The sequence below is a fragment of the Rhinoraja longicauda genome, unplaced genomic scaffold (assembly GCF_053455715.1).
Source record: "Rhinoraja longicauda isolate Sanriku21f unplaced genomic scaffold, sRhiLon1.1 Scf001724, whole genome shotgun sequence".
NCBI classification, from domain to species: Eukaryota; Metazoa; Chordata; class Chondrichthyes; order Rajiformes; family Arhynchobatidae; genus Rhinoraja; species Rhinoraja longicauda.
Genome location: NW_027602939.1, coordinates 5,391 through 24,793, shown reverse-complemented (window position 1 = coordinate 24,793; position 19,403 = coordinate 5,391). Strand labels below are relative to the sequence as shown.

Genomic DNA, 19,403 nt, shown 5'->3' with positions numbered 1-19,403 from the left:
CTGACTCCGCTATCCTTAAGAGCTCTATCTAGCTCTCTCTTGAATGCATTCAGAGAATTGGCCTCCACTGCCCTCTGAGGCAGAGAATTCCACAGATTCACAACTCTCTGACTGAAAACGTTTTTCCTCATCTCAGTTCAAAATGGCCTACCTCTTATTCTTAATCTGTGGCCCCTTGTTCTGGATTCCCCCAACATTGGGAACATGTTTCCTGCCTCTAACGTGTCCAACCCCTTAATAATCTTATACGTTTCGATAAGATCTCCTCTCATCCTTCTAAATTCCAGTGTATACAAGCCTAGTCGCTCCAGTCTATCAAACATATGATAGTCCCTCCATTGCGGGAATTAACCTAGTAAACCTACGCTGCACGCCCTCAATAGCAAGAATATCCTTCCTCAAATTGCTGCAGCAGGTAGTTCTGCTGCATGACAGTCCCAGCAGTACAGATTCAATCCTAATCTCACTGCAACCTACCTGTGCGGACTTTTCACCTTCTCCATGTGACCAACTGGGTTTCCCCGGTGCCCGTCCCCCCCCCCCCCCCCCGCACCGATAATCCCACATTCCAAAGACGTTAGTTGGTACGGCCATTATTTATCGTAAACTACCCCAAGTATTAATGGAGAATTGGAGGCGATGGCATGTGAGAGAAATTACATTACTGAGAAATCAATAGGGTAATGGGGTTGCATTGAAAGCTGACACAGGCTTGATGGGCTGAGTGTCCTTCTATGCCAGAAGGAAGTATGAAAGGTTATGTGTAGGAGGGGACTGCAGATAGACACAAATTGCTGGAGAAACTCAGCGGGACAGGCAGCATCTCTGGATAGGAGGAATGGGTGACATTTCGGGACATGGAAACATAGAAAATAGGTGCAGAAGGAGGCCATTCGGCTCTTCGAGCCAGCACCGCCATTCATTGTGATCATGGCTGATCATCCACAATCAGTAACCTGTGCCCAGCTTCTCCCCATATCCTTTGATTCCACTAGTCCCCAGAGCTCTATTTAACTCTCTCTTAAATCCATCCAGTGATTTGGCCTCCACTGCCCTCTGGCAGAGAATTCCACAAATTCACAACTCTCTGGGTGAAAAAGTTGCAGATCTTCAGACTGAAGAAGGGTCTCGACCCGAAACATCACCCATTCCTTCTCTCCAGATGCTGCCTGTCCCGCTGAGTTACTCCAGCATTTTGTGTCCATGAAAGGTTATGACTTGCAGGACCCTTCTTCACAAATAAATGGGCATTGAATGTGGTAGTAAGATAACAATTGAATCATGAACAGTTTTCTGAGGTGGTGGTGGTGGTGGCAGGAATAAGGTTAAGATTAGCTCTTTCCTCACACCAATCGAAAAGTTGATCTCTGATGGAGAATGATGATGCATTAGCGATATAGATGCTTCTTTGTTGGATGCTGAGAGAGGCACAGAGGGCAGTTGTGGAAATGTCCATGTGGAATTCTGATCTGCTGTGTTAGTAGAAAATGGGAGGCCAGTAAAGTTATGCATAATATCTTATGCCAAGTTTACGTTGCACTTATGCCAAGTTTACGTTGCACCTGTAGATCCAGATCTAGGGTAGAGTTGACATGTAAACAATGAATAGTCTTTTTGCCATGCCAATGTTTGCAAACAACCATGGAGAGCAAATAATGGTATATATTTTCTTTACAGTTTCAATTAGTTCCACAGAATAAAAATGGATTTAAAGTAGGCATGAAATTGGAAGGTATTGACCCTCGACATCCCTCCGTGTTCTGTGTGTTGTCAGTAACAGAGGTAAGATTATATATTCATGAATATCTGCTGAATAAATGTTGTAATTATGTGCTGATCTTCTTATGTTATGAATCTTATATATATATATATAATCATTTTATGTATATATATATATATATATATATATATATATATATATATAAATAAGCATTATTGTCAGAGATCAAGTTAGGCACTGTGGGATTAAGTGGCCTTGACTTACTTTACAAGAGAAGGTGAAGAATACCAGCTACTCTGTAATATTTAATGTTTATGAACTCAGGATAAAGTGCAATAGATTTTAGGGGTATAGTGACAAACTATTAGGATATTTGGATATCCACTGATCAGAAGAATCTATGTCGGGACCTCTATTGTTGCCCAGTGATATGTATAAGTGATTTGGACAAAAATATGGGTGGTTTAATTTGTAGGTTTGCAGATAACACGGAAAGTGGCATGGTGGTCAATAGTGGGGAAGGTTGTCAAAGGATGCAGCAGCAAATAGAACAGTTGGAAGTGGCAGATGGAGTTTAATCTAGCCAGATATGAGATGTTGCACTTTGGGAGGTTAAATATCAGAGGAAACTTTACAATTAATGACAAGACCCTTAACATTTTCCAATAAGTAGAATGCACATCAGTAATACTTAACAGCATTGATGTACAAAGGAATCTTAGTGTGCAAGTCCATAGTTCCATGAAAATGGTAAAACAATAGAGAAGATGTTTGGCATATTTGGCCAAGGAAATTAGCTGTATAAAAACTTGGGTTAAGCCACATTTGGAGTATTCACTGCAGTTCTGGTCACCGTATTGCAGAAAGGATCTGGAAGCTTGGAGAGGGTACATAAGAGATTCACCGCGATGTTTCCTAAATTAGATAGTATTAACCGTACAGAATCATTGGATAAACTGGGATTGTCTTCTCTGGAGCATCCGAGGCTGAGAAGTGACCTGACAGAAGTACAGAAAATTATGGGAGACATTGATAGGGTAGATATTCAGACTATTTTTCTCTGGGTGCAAATGTCAAATACTATTGGGCATAGCTTTAAGGTGAGAGGGGGAAAGTTTAAAGGGGATGTGCAGGGCATGTTTTTCACACAAAGAGTGGTAGATGCCTGGAGTGTGCTGCCAAGTGTGGTGGAAGCAGATATATCTGAGGCACAGGCAGACACGTGAACAGGTAGGGAATGGAGGTATCTGGACTGTGTGGAGGGAATAATTTAAATTGGCATAATTTTTAGCACAGACGTCGTGTGCCTTAGGGCCCATTTTTTGTGCTGCACTGTACTATGTTCCAAAGACAATTGGTCTTCTCCTATTCAAAATAATGCCATGTTAGGGTTTTCCAGTTACATGCCAATTATCAAATAATGCCAGCACCAAATGCATGGAGGAAACACCAAAATGCACTTCACTAATGGAGTCCTCCAGATTTTGATGGGTGTTCCCTACTATCCAGAGTACCTGTGTCTACTCTTTTAAGGTTATTGTTTGGCTTCTGGATGTAAAAATGGAAAATTAGTCACAGCTATTATTCAGATTACAGGAAATGCTTAAAATAGCAGTCTTGCTGATCACACACACACAAAATAATTGGATCCTGTCCGTGGTTATAGATCTCTAAATTTGATCCCTCTAATGAAATATATGCTGACATGTAACTTGAAGTGATTATAAAGGGCCTGTCCCACTTAGGCGATTTTAAGGCGACTGCCGGCGACTAGGCTGTCACCGAACGTTCACCAGGGTGTCGCGGGCATGATCGTGAGGAGTCTTCAATGAATCGTAGCGGATCTCGGCGCGTCACGGAAAAAAATTCCAGATAGAAATTTCTCGGCGACAGCTGGCTTGTCGCCAGGTATCGTAGCTTATTGCGGGCGCTGTCGCATGCTGTCCCCAGGTTTGCTAGGTTGTCGCAGATGCATTTAGAAGCACGTAATATTAAATTAAGAAAAGGCATTTGAAGATACCAGAAGATAGTTTTGTTTAACCAATTTATTTACCGTCAGGACATTTGACAGGTAGATTGGAGGCGACAGTTTGACGGTCAGGTAAGCGTGGGAATTTTGCGATGTTTCCGAAGACGGTGTGATCTCTTAGCCAGGGTCTGGTTTCACAAAAAAAGTAACTTGTATCGTCCTGACTCGGCATTGTCGTGGTCATTATCGTAGGGTAAAAGAAAATTTTGGTGTTCTGCTATGACTTTGACAGTCGCCGGCAGTCGCCTTAAAAAATTTGTAGATGGGACAAGCCTTTAACAGTAGAATTTTCAATCACTTGGTGAAGTTTTGTCAATGTGCATTGCTTTATCTTGACTGTTTCCTTTAGGTATGTGGTGTTCGCCTGAGGCTTCATTTTGATGGATATTCTGAATGTTTCGATTTCTGGATTAACAATGACTCTCCTGATGTCCGTCCCATTGGATGGTGTGAAAAGACCAATCACAAACTGCATCCTCCTAAAGGTTTGGTAACTCAACGAGAGAAAGAAATAACATATTTTATATTATTAAGTTAAAATGCAATGAAGAATGTGTCATTCTCATGTTTGAAACCCATGCTACATCGAATTTAGTGGCAGCTGCCTCTGCAGGTGCAGAAATTAGATTAATTACCTGGATCATTCTTAATTTATCTGGAAAGTCAGATTCAACCTTTTGTCATGTAAGAGAAAAAAAAGGATTAGTTTGGTCAGGCAATTGTAGATAGTGAACTGATTGCTGCCAAAAAAATGATCCAATCTGATTTGCATTATTTTGATTTATAAAGTCATAGAGTCATACAGTGTGGAAACAGGCCCTTTGGCCCAACTTGCCCACTCTAAGCAAGAGACTCTGTGCATCTACCCAATCTATTCCTTCGTTATTTTGGACACCTCTGCAAGATCACCCATCATCAGAAGGCAGTGGAGGCCAATTCTCTGAATGCATTCAAGAGAGAGCTAGATAGAGCTCTTAAGGATAGCGGAGTCACGGGGTATGGGGAGAAGGCAGGAATGGGGTACTGATTGAGAATGATCAGCCATGATCACATTGAATGGCGGTGCTGGCTCAAAGGGCCGAATGGCCTACTCCTGCACCTATTGTCTATTGTCTATCCTTCTGCGCTCGAAGGAATAGAGTCCTAGCCTGCTCAACCTCCCCCTATAGCTCAGGCCCTCAGGTCCTGGCAACATCCTTGTAGATCTTCTCTGCACCTTTTCCAGCTTGACAACGTCTTTCCTGTAACAAGGTGCCCAGAATGGAACAAATCTGATTTCTCAGAACTGTGCAGTATATGATGATAATGATTACATTGCCCTGTTCATTTTTCCTTTATTGACAGGGTTTTGATTTCATTTTCAGGCCACAAGGAAGAAGAGTTTAACTGGGCAAGCTATTTAAAAATCTGCAAGGCCCAATCAGCCCCAAAGAATCTTTTTAAAATTCAGAATACAGTAAGTTTTTCTATTTAATTTTATGTTAAATGTGTTCTCACTGACTTGAGTATTTTGTTCTCTTTGTACCATTGATTTTACAGATAACTACTTAAATAAACTCAGTTGCAAGAACCCCATCCACACAAGGATGTCTCATGCAAAATAAAAAATATTTTCATGGCATGGAAGTAGTCAATAATCTGCCACTATTCAAGTAACCCAGCATTGATCCTGAAAATGTTCTGGAAGCTGGAAAGGGTACAGAAAAGATTTACGAGAATGTTGCCAGGACTAGAGGATGTGAACTATAGGGAAAGGTTGAGTAGGCTGGGACTCTATTCCTTGGAGCGCAGAAGGATGAGGTGTGATCTTATAGAGGTGTATAAGATCATGTGAGGAATAGATCAGATCGATGCACAGAATCACTTGCCCAGAGTAGGGGAATCGAGGACCAGAGGACATAGGTTAAGGTGAAGGGGAAAAGATTTAATAGGAATCTGAGGGGGTAACTTTTTCACACAAAGGGTGGTGGATGTATGGAACAAGCTGCCAGAGGAGGTAGTTGAGGCAGGGACTATCCCAACATTTAAGAAATAGTTAGACAGATACATGGATAAGACAGGTTTGGAAGAATGTGGACTAAACGTAGGCAGTTGGGACTAGTGTAGCTGGGACATGTTGGCTGGAATGGGCAAGTTGGGCCTAAGGGCCTGTTTTCACACCGTATCAATAGACAATAGGCAATAGACAATAGGTGCAGGAGTAGGCCATTCGGTTCTTCGAGCCAGCACAACCATTCAATGTGATCATGGCTGATCATTCTCAATCAGTACCCCGTTCCTGCCTTCTCCCCATATCCCCTGACTCCGCTATAGAAACATAGAAACATAGAAAATAGGTGCAGGAGTAGGCCATTCGGCCCTTCGAGCCTGCACCGCCATTCAATATGATCATGGCTGATCATCCAGCTCAGTAGCCTGTACCTGCCTTCTCTCCAAACCCCCTGATCCCTTTAGCAAAAAGGGCCACATCTAACTCCCTCTTAAATATAGCCAATGAACTGGCCTCAACTACCTTCTGTGGCAGAGAATTCCACAGACTCACCACTCTCTGTGTGAAGAAATGTTTTCTCATCTCGGTCCTAAAAGACTTCCCCCTTATCCTTAAGCTGTGACCCCTGGTTCTGGACTCCCCCAACATCGGGAACAATCTTCCCGCATCTAGCCTCTCCAACCCCTTAAGAATTTTATATGTTTCTATAAGATCCCCCCTCAGTCTTCTAAATTCCAGCGAGTACAAGCCCAGTCTATCCAGTCTTTCCTCATATGAAAGTCCCGCCATCCCAGGGATCAATCTGGTGAACCTTCTCTGTACTCCCTCTAAGGCAAGAACGTCTTTCCTCAGGTTAGGAGACCAAAACTGCACACAATACTCTAGGTGCGGTCTCACCAAGGCCCTGTACAACTGCAGCAGAACCTCCCTGCTCCTAAACTCAAATCCTCTTGCTATGAATGCCAACATACCATTCACTTTCTTCACTGCCTGCTGCACCTGCATGCTTGCTTTCAATGACTGGTGCACCGTGACACCCAGGTCACGTTGCATCTCCCCTTCTCCTAATCGTTCACCATTCAGGTAATACTCTGCTTTCCTGTTCTTGCCGCCAAAGTGGATAACCTCACATTTATCCACATTATATTGCATCTGCCATGCATTTGCCCACTCGCCTAATCTATCCAAATCACTCTGCAGCCTCCTAGCATCCTCCTCGCAGCTAACACTGCCACCCAGCTTCGTGTCATCCGCAAACTTAGAGATGTTGCATTCAATTCTCTCGTCCAAATCATTAATATACAATATCTTAATCCTTAAGAGCTCTATCTAGCTCCCTCTTGAATGCATTCAGAGAATTGGCCTCCATTGCCTATGACTATGTTTTTGAGATCGACTTTCTTCAACAAGCAGCTTGCATTATTTCTCGCTGCTTGGGGAGAGCCCCAAGAGTTTGATGCTGTCAATGTCTTCTGCGATTATAGTCATGTGCCTATGGCATTATAAAAATCCAATTAGAGTGGGTGGGGAGAAGTTATGCCACAGCCTTAATAAACATGAACAGTTGAAATTTAGAAATGTGTATTATGGATGCTAATGAGTGCAGAATTGCAACAAGGATTAGAAAAACAAATGTGATTTGCTTTTCCTTTGCAATCACTTGCTTAATTTGACGAGAATTGTGTGCAGCTGTTGTTGCTCATCATATATCTTAAACAGTAACCAGGGAGATGCTGCAATAACCCACGCCTCCATAACAAACCCCACCCCCGCCCCGCCCCGCCCCTCTGCAATTGACCACGCCAAAGATGGATATCAGCCAAGTAACTCAACCATGTCTACCTAGGATTTTAATTGTCATGAATAATCCTGGCAGGGTGAAGAGTCAATTGACTCTTTATCAACTCGCTACTATGTTTTATGTCTACTTTTCTCTGAGAAAATGTATTGCCTTTGTTGAATATTTATTATATAACAGTCGCTTTTTCCGAGTCATGAAAGATTCAAATAATGCTCGCACAGATGTGACCAGGCATTCTTATCTTCCTTGACAAGTATTTACAAAAGGATAATACAGACTAATATCTTGAGCACATTATTGGCATTCTATTTTTTTAACTTACATGCTCTGCAATCCTGGGTCACATTGGAAATAACATAGAAAATTAATCACCATGACTTCAAAATACTTCTATGAAAAATTAGTAAGCACTAATAGGAAATTAATAGGTAGGAAGGTAGGAAGGTCAGTCTGAAGAAGGGTCTCGACCCTCAGTCTGAAGAAGGGTCTCGACCCGAAACGTCACCCATTCCCTCTCTCCTAGATGCTGCCTGACCTGCTGAGTTACTCCAGCATTTTGTGATACCTTCAATAAGCCCCATCCCCGAACTCTACCTCCGATGGGCATTCGCATGGGCCCTAGCTACGCCTGCCTCTTTGTCGGGTACATCGAACAATCCCTGTTCCAGACATACACTGGCCCCATCCCCGAACTCTACCTCCACTTTCCTGTCTCCACCTATATCCTTCCTTTGTCCTGCCGCCCCTGACATCAGTCTGAAGAAGGGTCTCGACCCGAAACGTCACCCATTCCCTCTCTCCTGAGATGCTGCCTGACCTGCTGAGTTACTCCAGCATTTTGTAAAATAAATAAGAAATTAATGATATGTTACCCATAATCACAGAACAGATTGGTACTTTTCCAACATTTTCAAAAGTTTGTCACATTCCTGGATAAACCAATTGCCTTGTGTGGCATCCGATCCATTTTTTCTTAAGAGTCCTTAATGGGGCAGCTGGCTTAGAAGAACATATGGGATATTACCACCGCAGGCCTCTCAGCGTTACATCATAGAATGTATTCAGGAGATGGAGCCACTTCCATTGCCAGCCTATGCTGTTGATTTCTTTCATGGTAGAAAACAAATTACTGAGCATTTGACTGCCCACTGTTGTAAAATTGTGGAAGGGGAAACTACAAAAGGCTGTGAAAGCACTTCCCAATGGGACAATACAAAGTTTACGTTGAAGTGATTAGTGTTATCTTGCCAACACAGTCAACCAGGAAAGATTACTTCATCGTCACCATTTTTCCATCTTAAATGCTCTATCTCTGAAAGTGAGACATTGTGTGATTAGATGCTCCCGAGGACACTCTAAACATTATAATTAGTTATGGATTATAAATTCTTGCTGATTTTATGTTTGAAGATTTTTTTCGTAACTTTCTGATGAGAGGTTTCCTTCAGTTATCTCCCAAGGTGAGATATTTAACGGATGTTCGCATTTAATGATATATATTCATCAGCTGGGTATTTTTTGTTTACTCTGACTTGATTGGGAACTGCAATGAGTATTATCTTCCAAACATTTAAGTGCATTCCTTTAGGAATACTGCTGTCTATGACAATCCCAAGGGAAATTACAAAGATGAGAAAAAAAAATTGGAGAAATGCATATATGTACTTAAAATGCATTTATTTTTCGAATAAGTAATCTTTACACCAGGTTCCTGAACATCAAAACAACAGGAAATAGCGTGCAGCTATTAACTCCAAATCAATATTCAAGTGTCCAATTGAGGTGCACATTTCCAAGTCACAATTGGAACACAATAGAATACCAACAGGGGAGGCCAGTCTTTCAGCTTCTGTATCTGAAAATCAGTTAGATATTATAGCAGCAGTAGGCTTTTTAGGCCTTCAAACTTGATATATCATTTAAGTTAAATTGTGATTAATTGTATTCATGGAAAAATAAATGGTTAATATTTCGTGTTGAAGGACCTTCCTCAGAACTGGGAAAGAGAGAAAACATGTGTGTTTTAAGTTGTAAAGAAGGCGGGATTGGGATGGTTGAGGATTAGAAGGCAGTGGAGGCCAATTCTCTGAATGCATTCAAGAGAGAGCTAGATAGAGCTCTTGAGGATAGCGGAGTCAGGGGGTATGGGGAGAGGGTAGGAACGGGGTGCTGATTGAGAATGATTGAGCCATGATCACATTGAATGGCGGTGCTGGCTCGAAGGGCCGAATGGCCTCCTCCTGCACCTATTGTCTATTGTCTATTATCATCCATAAAGTTGCAGCAGGGATGAGCGGCAAATAAGATTGTTCTGTTAATGGGATCAATTATGGAGGGAGAATACAAATAAAGGAAGATAAAAGCTGTGAAATGAGAATAGTCAGAGAGTTATTACACAAATATTATTTTCAAGATCTGTAGGACATATGGCAGGTGTACGCAGCTAATGGAGAGAAAAACACAGCCAGTATCACAAATGGATCGACCATTTCTGAAATGTAAAAAGTGAGTTGTAAATCTTGAGATTGAGCTCCCTCCCATCCTTTTGTACTTAAAAAGGAATGTTTCCTTCATAATTCCAATAACCATTCCCCTTGTTACGAGACTTTCTCATGCAGCCAAAGTTGATGCTGTGCCTGACCTTATACCTCTTCTATTTGTGTCATTGAGGGACTTATGTAGTTCCTCAAGGTGAAGCAAAGATTCAGTTGCATTTCTTAGCATCTAGTCTATGATTTATTTACTGGTCATAATGCGGCCTCACCTACATGATACAAACACCAAGAGTATGCGGGGTACCTGTTTTTAATCTACAGCATCGTACCCGAGCTTTGTGATACCTAGTTTCTTAATTCTCCATTCCACTTCCACTCTGACCTATCTTTCTGTGGCCTCCTGTCCTGTTATAGCAAAGCTTTATCCAAACTTGGAGAAGGGAGTCTTGCAGCCTTCATGACTTCAAATTGAATTCTATAATTTCAGGTAACTTGCATTTTCTCTTTCGGATATGATTAATCTATTTGTGATACTGGTTCCATTTTTCTCTCCCCATTAGCACAGTCGGACCTGCGGGCATGTCCTACAGCTATGCATTTTGTAAATGTTACATTATTTTGTGCTCTCACTTTCTAACTGCCCCATCAACTGGAATTACCTTGTTCACAGCAACCCTAGCTTCACTTTGTCAGAGTTTTTCTTTTTTCCCTGTTTATCTCTCCCCTCCCCACCCCCTTTACAACTTAAAATTCATTTGTTTTCTCTCTTAGTTCTGAAGAAGGTTCTTTGAACTGAAATATCAACCCTGATTGTCTCTTTACAAATGCTGCTTAACCTGCAGTCATTTGATTTTCACTGTCAATCGTGAACCAACTCATTTGCTCCGTCATTCCTCATCTTGTAAGACACAAAATTTATAAATGACTCTTTCTCTCAATCTTAACATTACATATTATCCAGCGCTACAGACAATTAAAGCTGAGAATCCCAGCACCCCAGTCCTCTTTGAGGACATGCAATTATGTCAGTTAAACAGTTGATATGCGTGAGCATAACGGAATGAATGTGCATGTTTAGTTTAGGTTAGTGATACAGTGTAGTAAACCAAGCTTTTTGAATCAAACGGGTTTTATTAACAAAACAGTGGTTGAACGCACGCACGCTTAGTTAGGGGAACAGTTAGGTGCTTGTTGCTGTTGAGAGGAGCACCACACATCTGTCCACTCGTGGGCTCGAGCTGAGCTTCTCATCTCCAACTGTCAACTGTTATCTCCAACTGTCGACTCTCATCTCCAACTGTCAACTGTCATCTCCCTGTCAAGTGATCATTCCAGTTCTGGTGACGAAGGTTCGATCAGTAAGTGGCTTGACCCCCAGGTGGCTCCACTACAGCGTGGAAACAAGCCCTTCGGCCCACCGAGTCCATGCCGACCAGCGATCCCCGCATATTAACACAATCCTAACACACTAGAGACAAATTTTACATTTCTACTAAGCCAATCAACCTACAAACCTGTAGGTCTTTGGATTGTGGGAGGAAACCGAAGATCTCGGAGAAAACCCACGTAGGTCACGGGGAGAATGTACAAACTTTGTACAGACATCACCCATAGTCAGGATCGAACTCTGGTCTCTGGCGCTGTAAGGCAGTAGCTCTCGCCACCGTGCCGCCCTCAAACATCATTGTGGCTGCCATGCAATTATCTATCCTACCAAGTTCTTTCTACCATCACAATGATGGACGATATTTTAACATGTAGCAGATTATTTATAAGGATACAATTGGGGCCATCGTAACATGCATTTGACCTTTCTTAACTGATCTGAACAGAAATAATCCCGTTCCAGCTTCAAAATGGTTAACTATTTCTTAATTAGTGTTTTGCTTTAAATCCTTTCCGTGTGTTGACCACTCCTTTTCAAAATACTTCGAATAATAAATTTATAATAATTATAAATTTGTTGTTTACTAGTCTGGACCTTGTATCTTCCTGTGAGAACACCAGTACTCTTATCCTCTTCCACCAATCATGAAAATCGTGACAGATCTGTAATCTAGCTTAAATTACATGCCTTTATTCCCGATATTTTAGTGTCTGTTGTGTGAATTAGAGGCTTGTGATGTTAAATGACCATGTGCAAATGGTTCCTAATTCAACTCCTAAAATGTATGGTTCATTATTTTAGGCTGTACAATCTTGTCTTAACCAGAAGTGATAGAGTTTCTATTATCAGGTCCCATTAATAATTTGAAAGCTTCAATTAATCAATACCAACCATGTTTCCAAAGAGGACAATATTAATTTGCATTTTTTCATACTGTAATCCTTGGGGTTCAGGAATCATTTTGGTAAATCTATATTTTACTCACTTGCAAGATCTGTTTATCTATATAATAGGCTATGTTGCCAGAAGTAAATAATGTACTCCAAGTGTGGTTTAACCAGAGTACAACTGGAGCATTATATTTTAAACAGCAAGCTATAAATGCCAACATCCATTGGCCTTTTGTCATTATTTTCTTTATTTAACCACAGCATGATGAAAATATTACAAATTTAGTTTATATGTCTCCTCAGCTCCTCAACGCCCAACCACCCTTGGCCCGTTGTTCACCCTGCTAATCCCACCCCCCAACCCCCCCCCAAAATAGCTTTTGTACTAAACGTGCCTTTGTAAATTGCCCCACGGGGACAAATAAAGTGTTTTTGAACTTGAACTTATTTCCAAAAGAAGATGTTTACCAGAACACTGCATGAATGAAATAATATTAGCTAAAAGGAGATGTGTAGGAAAGAACTGCAGATGCTGGTTTAGAAGATAGACACAAAATGCTGGAGTAACTCAGCGGGACAGGCAGACTGGAGAGAAGGAATGGGTTACGTTTCGATACTGCCTGTCCCGCTGAGTTACTCCAGCATTTTGTGTCTATCTTAACTATAAGGAGATGTTGGACAAACTTGGATTGTTTTCACTGGAGCCTCAGAGATTGAAGGAAGATCTGATACAAAAATTATAAGAGGCACAGATAAGGTAAACAGTCAGGACACTTTTCCTTGTGTAGAAATGTAAAGGGCATTGCTTTAAAATGAGACGGGCAAAGCTTAAAGGTGATGGGCAAGCAGGTTTTTTACACAGATAGTAGTGTACCTGGAATGAGCAGCCAGGGTTGGTAGTAGAGGCAGATACAAAGGGGGCTTTTAAAAGCTTTTCGATAGGCATATGGACATGCAGGGGAATGGGGAAATATGAATCCGGTGCAGGCAGAGGAGATTAGTTTAACTCGGCTCAGATATTGTGGACCTAAGGGCCTGTTCCTGTTCTGTATTGTTCTTTGTACTAATATATGTATTACTGCATTATTTCATCCTTTTAGAAGGAAAACCCCATCAGTCGTTGGTATTTTTCCAAACAGCTCAGTGTTTTGATGCTCAGAATCAGTGTTGTGACTTGTCCACTGCTTTCATGATGAATTGACTATCGGAATTGTGTATATACTTTTGCAATCTGGGTAGCTTTGCAGTGTGGCAAGATTTTTTATGATCCATCGGTATCAGGAATAGTATTGATTTTGATGTTTTGGCTGGTAAGATATAAATGAATGAAAATCTGCGATTGATCTGATACATTGCTGAAAGATTTAGGTTGTATATCAACCTGAATTTGGCAGCAAATGACTTGTAAATCCTGCAAGGTTATAAAGAATTGAATTTCTATCACACGTGTTTAAAAAAATTAATTGTAACAGAAGTAAATACAATTTTTTGAAATTTATGCATAATTGACATTCAAACGTGGGAGCATTTTACAACAGCAAACAGCAAAGTTTAAATGACATGGCAGATCTGAAATCAAACAGAAGATTCTAAGAATACTCAGCAGGTTGTTTTTATTTTTTTGATTTCCAAGTATCTCTGATGCCTTGCTTTCACCAGACAGGAATCCCTAGGTATTGAAGAAAAATGATCCAAAAGCATTCTCAATTTGTGGTGTCTGGAATGCAATCTCAAAAAATCTAATTCAAAGATGCCATTTTCAATAAATATTAGTTGCAGTACAGTGGTGGACAAATCTTCATGATACAGGAATAAATTAATGCATTTGCAGCTCAGGTTTGGGCCCTGAAAAGTAGGAATATCAATCCACTTACTTGCCTTCAGCTGCAATGGACTTAAGTGCTTGTCAGAACTCCTACTGCTTGGAAATGTAATGTGCTTCAAGTAATCAGTATGTAGATGGAATGCCTGCTGCATAGGAGGCAGGAACTGTGGTGTTGATAGAGGTTTATATCACCATTCAGCTCTTTTTTGCAAATCTCATTCCCTCAGAACAGCATTTTGCTTTGTGTGCTTGGAAGAAAGTAGGACCAGGTTGGAGGATCATGTTTCTAAAAAGCAGTATAGTCTTGTGCTACTTGAATTGTTTGAGCACACCCAGAGGATGAATTGATGCAAACTTTGATGAGATGCACTGTTTTGCCATAACTGCCTTATCCATCATGTAGAGTAGTGAGTCAGTATGAAGTACTACTACCTTTGTTCATGGAGTCACGGCACAGCACCATTGGGACAAAATGCAATGAACTCTGGAACCAGGGCCGTTTTTACAGCATTATGGGCCCCCGGGCAAAGCAGTGTACTGGGGCCCCCACCGTTACTCTCCCTCACCCCCCTTTCCCTACCAGCCCCCCCCCCTGTCGTGCCGGCGAAAAGCACTTACCGAAAAGCACTTAGCGATGGACTTAGGGTGCTACATTGTTGTGAAAAGCACTTACAGATCGCTGTGAGAAGCACTTAGGGGCCAAAAATGTTGCGAAAAAAGCACTTATTGAACCTACATTTTTAAAGTAGTATTTATTTATTGCAAGTCACTTAACATACACAGATCAGCATGGGGGCCCTATGCTCGTGGGGCCCCGGGCAAGTGCCCATCAGGCCCATGCGTTAAGACGGCCCTGTCTGGAACCTACCCGATTACTACCTGTACTTGTTCTATAATAACGTTGATTAATCGGCATCCCCTTAAAAATTGAAGCTGAAAATTGTAAATGCAATAGAGTTGTAATAGTGGGGAATTTTATAGTTTTCACAGTACTAACTGGAATTATCTTATTCAAGTGTCCTAGACGGGGTGGAATTTGTAAAGTATTCAGAGGAGTTTTTTAGAACCAATTAGTAGTTGGTTGAGAGGGGGCTGCCCTGAATCTAATCTTGAGAAATGAGGCTGGGCAAAATCGTGGAAGAGGAGCATTTTGGGAATTGTGATCTTAATTCTGCAAATTTCAATAACATAGGACAGGAACTGATAAAAGTAGATTGGGAACAGCTGTTTGGCTAAAACATCCACAAAATGGAAGTCTTTTAAAAGTGAGTGTTCAGGCCCAACATGGAATGCAAATATGGCAAGATTATGGGGAAATTACAAGGAATATTAATGTTTTGATGAAGAAAAAGTGGAAGCATAGGTGATTAAAATGTGAGGGAACCTTGAGGAGTTTAAAAAGTGTGGGAGATTACCTAAAAAGAGAAATTTGGATGATTGAGAGATGCCAGGAAATATTAATTGCAAACAAGACTAAGGAGAATCCCAATGCATTTTATAATTCTATGAGAAGAAAAGAGTGATCAGGGAAAGAGTAGGAATCAAATCTTTGCAGGGTAGGACTTAAATTAAATCTTCTTATCTGTATTCCATAAGGTGAAAATTATGATAGATATAGAGTTTCTGGAGAGGGATAATAATATGCTGGAGCATATTAGCATTAAGAAGGCGATGTTATTTACCTTCGAGCAAATAAAGGTGAATAAATTCACTGGGCCTGAAGAGATGTATCCAAGGCTTCTTCAGGGGGTAAGGGATAAGTTTGTTGCAGCACAGAGATTCTGATCATCTTCTATCTCCACAGATATAAATGGAAGCAATGTGGTGCACTTATTCAAAAAGTACGGCAGGGATAAGCCAAGTAATTACAGGCCAGTAAGTCTTATGTCAGTGGCAGGGAAATTTTTGGAAACAATTCTGAGCAACAGGATATATTTATACTTAGAAAGGCAGGATTAATTAGGAATAGTCAGCATGATTTTGTTCATGGGAAACCTTGCCACAGTAATTTGATTGAATTTTTAAAAGAATTATATAAGCATATTGATGAGGGTGGTGCACTGGATATTGTTCACATGGACCTGTATACCTTTGACAAGATCCCACATGGTAGACTGGTCCAAAATTTAGAGCTCATGGGATCAAAGGCAAATTGGCAAATCTCTATACTAAAACTCTCATTTGTTTGTTTGTTCCTGAACTACAGCCAAAACGGTACACGATAACGCGACAGTTTTAGGCCCAGCTTACTCATCGTCGTCCCTTTGGTGCTAATGGAAGAGGTTTCATTGAAATCGATGTTATATTTTTAAAGTTATTCACATTTTAAAGTTTAAATCTATCTCCGACAGAGGGAGGGGGGTGGGGGAGGGAGGGGGGTTGAGGGGGATGGAGTGGGGGGGGGAGGGGAAGGTGGCAGTGAGAGGGAAGGGAGGGGGAGAGGGGAGGGGGGAGGAGAGGGTGCTGTACTAATGCAGGAGAGGTTTGGGCCCAATGGGTCCACTTGGTCTAGTTTGATCCAAAATTGGCTTGGTAATAGGATGTGGAAGGTAGTGGTGAGGTTTTGCTGTTTGTCCCATATCCTAAATTAATGGTAGTGTTTATTTAATTGCTATTATCAGCAAAGGTTTCAGGAAGTGAGGTGTAACATTTATGCCATTGATTGTTTTGATAGTTGTTCTTTTGCAAAGAAATTAGAATTTTGAGATGCATTAAAACAGAACTATAAATGAGGAATTCTAGGATCTGCAGAAATAACATTTGATTGGAGGCAGTTCTGCAAACTATGCAGGTCCATTGTCATCTGCTTCTAAATATCAAACAGCATGTTTTGCCAAGTATGCAATATGTAACTACTTTTGGAACATCAAACTTTACCATTTTCAGTCGCTGTTAACCAATAACTTTTATCTGTATCTTACAGACGATTCCTCCTCCAGGATTTCGAATAGGAATGAAACTGGAGGCGGTTGACAGGAAGAATCCTTCTCTGACATGTGTTGCCTCAGTGACAGATGTAATAGACAATCGGTTTTTGGTGCATTTTGATAACTGGGATGACACATATGATTATTGGTGAGAGTTCTTGTTACTGTATTAACTAAAGGGGTTAGAGGTTTAGAGGGGACGAAGAAGAATACTTTGATCTAAAATATACACTTTCTAAATAGGTAGTGGAGGCAGCGTCTTGGGCGGCATTTCAGAATTATTTCACTGGAAATGCCATGGCATAGAAGGCAATTAGCTCTATACTAGAAAACAGAATTGGTGGAGATGGGTACCTGATGGCCAGCAAGGATACACAGGGGCTAGAGGTCCTGTTTCCTTTGTTTGCATTGGAGTAACTGGTGTTTCAGCTAAATTTTAGCATTATTCACAAACTCGTCAATTTTCCAGTGTGATTGGTAATACTGGGATCAAACAATGCTCCCCCTCTGTGATTCCTCCTGCCCTCCAACAAAAAAGACATCAGTCTGAAGAAGTATAAGAAAATAACTGCAGATGCTGGTACAAATCGATTTATTCACAAAATGCTGGAGTAACTCAGCAGGTCAGGCAGCATCTCGTGAGAGAAGGAATGGGTGATGTTTCGGGTCGAGACCCTTCTTCAGACTGATGACAGGGGGGCGGGACAAAGGAAGGATATAGGTGGAGACAGGAAGATAGAGGGAGATCTGGGAAGGAGGAGGGGAGGAGAGGGACAGAGGAACTATCTAAAGTCTGAAGAAGGGTCTCAACCCAAAACCTCACCCATTCCTTCTCTCCTGAGATGCTGCCTGACCCGCTGAGTTACTCCAGCATTTTGTGTCTACCTTCGATTTAAACCAGCATCTGCAGGTTTTTTTTTCCCTACTCATACTGGGAACAATGTTTAGTTTAGTTTAGAGGTACAACATTGGAAACAGGCCCTTCAGCCCACTGAGTCCACGCTGACCATCGTTCGCCCGTTCACATTAGTTCTATGTTATCCCACTTTCGCATCCCCACCCTGCACACTCGGGGCAATTTACAGAGGCCAAACAACTTATAAGCCCGCAAATCTTTCCGATGTGCGAGAAAGCCAGGCCACCCGGAGGAAACCCATGCGGTCTCAGGGAAAACATACAAACTTCACCCAGACAGACCACCCAAAGTCAGGATTGAACCCGGGTCTCTTCTACTACGGATTATTTATAATGTTTAATCTAATTACAATCTGGTGAACCTTCTCTGTACTCCCTCTATGGCAAGAATGTCTTTCCTCCTAATCTGAGGAAAGACATTCTTGCCATAGAGGCAGTACAGAGAAGGTTCACCAGATTGATTCCTGGGATGGCAGGACTTTCATATGAAGAAAGACTGGATAGACTCAGCTTGTACTCGCTAGAATTTAGAAGATTGAGGGGGGATCTTATAGAAACTTACAAAATTCTTAAGGGGTTGGACAGGCTAGATGCAGGAAGATTGTTCCCGATGTTGGGGAAGTCCAGAACAAGGGGTCACAGTTTAAGGATAAGGGGGAAGTCTTTTAGGACCGAGATGAGAATGTTTTTTTTCACACACAGTGGTGAATCTGTGGAATTCTCTGCCACAGAGGGTAGTTGAGGCCAGTTCATTGGCTATATTTAAGAGGGAGTTAGATGTGGCCCTTGTGGCTAAAGGGATCAGGGGATATGGAGAGAAGGCAGGTACAGGATACAGAGTTGGATGAACAGCCATGATCATATTGAATGGCGGTGCAGGCTCGAAGGGCCGAATGGCCTACTCCTGCACCTATTTTCTATGTGTCTATGTAAATGACCCCAATGGATCTGATCTGTGCCTCATTATACCATTCTGATAGGATGTAATTAATCGATTTGTTCATATTTTTATTAACTAACGTGATAATTACCTGTTTAATAGGTGTGATGCTAATAGCCCATACATCCACCCTGTGGGCTGGTGTCAGGAACGAGGCAAACCACTTACTCCTCCTCAAGGTTGGTGAGTCAAAATACTTTGTAGATCAATGTCATTTTGTGGAATTGGGTTAATTCTGGTCTCAAAGAACTCCAAAAGCATTAGAGTTTTTCAATTCCTCTCCATGGTTATTGTTTATTTAATTTAGTTCTCTCCTCGACTATTTTACAGATTTATGTCTTGGCAGGACGAGTGCAAATGACAGCTGTTGTGCAGAAATTAATCTTTCATTAATTCAGCAAAGTATGCTTCACACTTTAAATGTTTATAATTAAAAATAGAACAAAATTGCCAAATACAGCTCAGTAGATGGCTAAAGCTATGA

At 41.3% G+C, this 19,403-nt stretch overlaps 1 protein-coding gene across 1 annotated transcript; it reads left to right on the top strand.

Moving 5' to 3' along the window:
* Positions 1-1,682: 1,682 nt before the first annotated feature.
* LOC144591753 (lethal(3)malignant brain tumor-like protein 1) lies at positions 1,683-19,098 on the top strand (the record flags this gene model as incomplete). The annotated part of the gene is made up of 5 exons (XM_078395779.1): positions 1,683-1,782; positions 4,099-4,234; positions 5,114-5,205; positions 17,061-17,212; positions 19,022-19,098. Coding segments are annotated over exons 1-5 (520 nt in total), but the record flags the coding sequence as incomplete, so codon positions are not given.
* Positions 19,099-19,403: the final 305 nt, after the last annotated feature.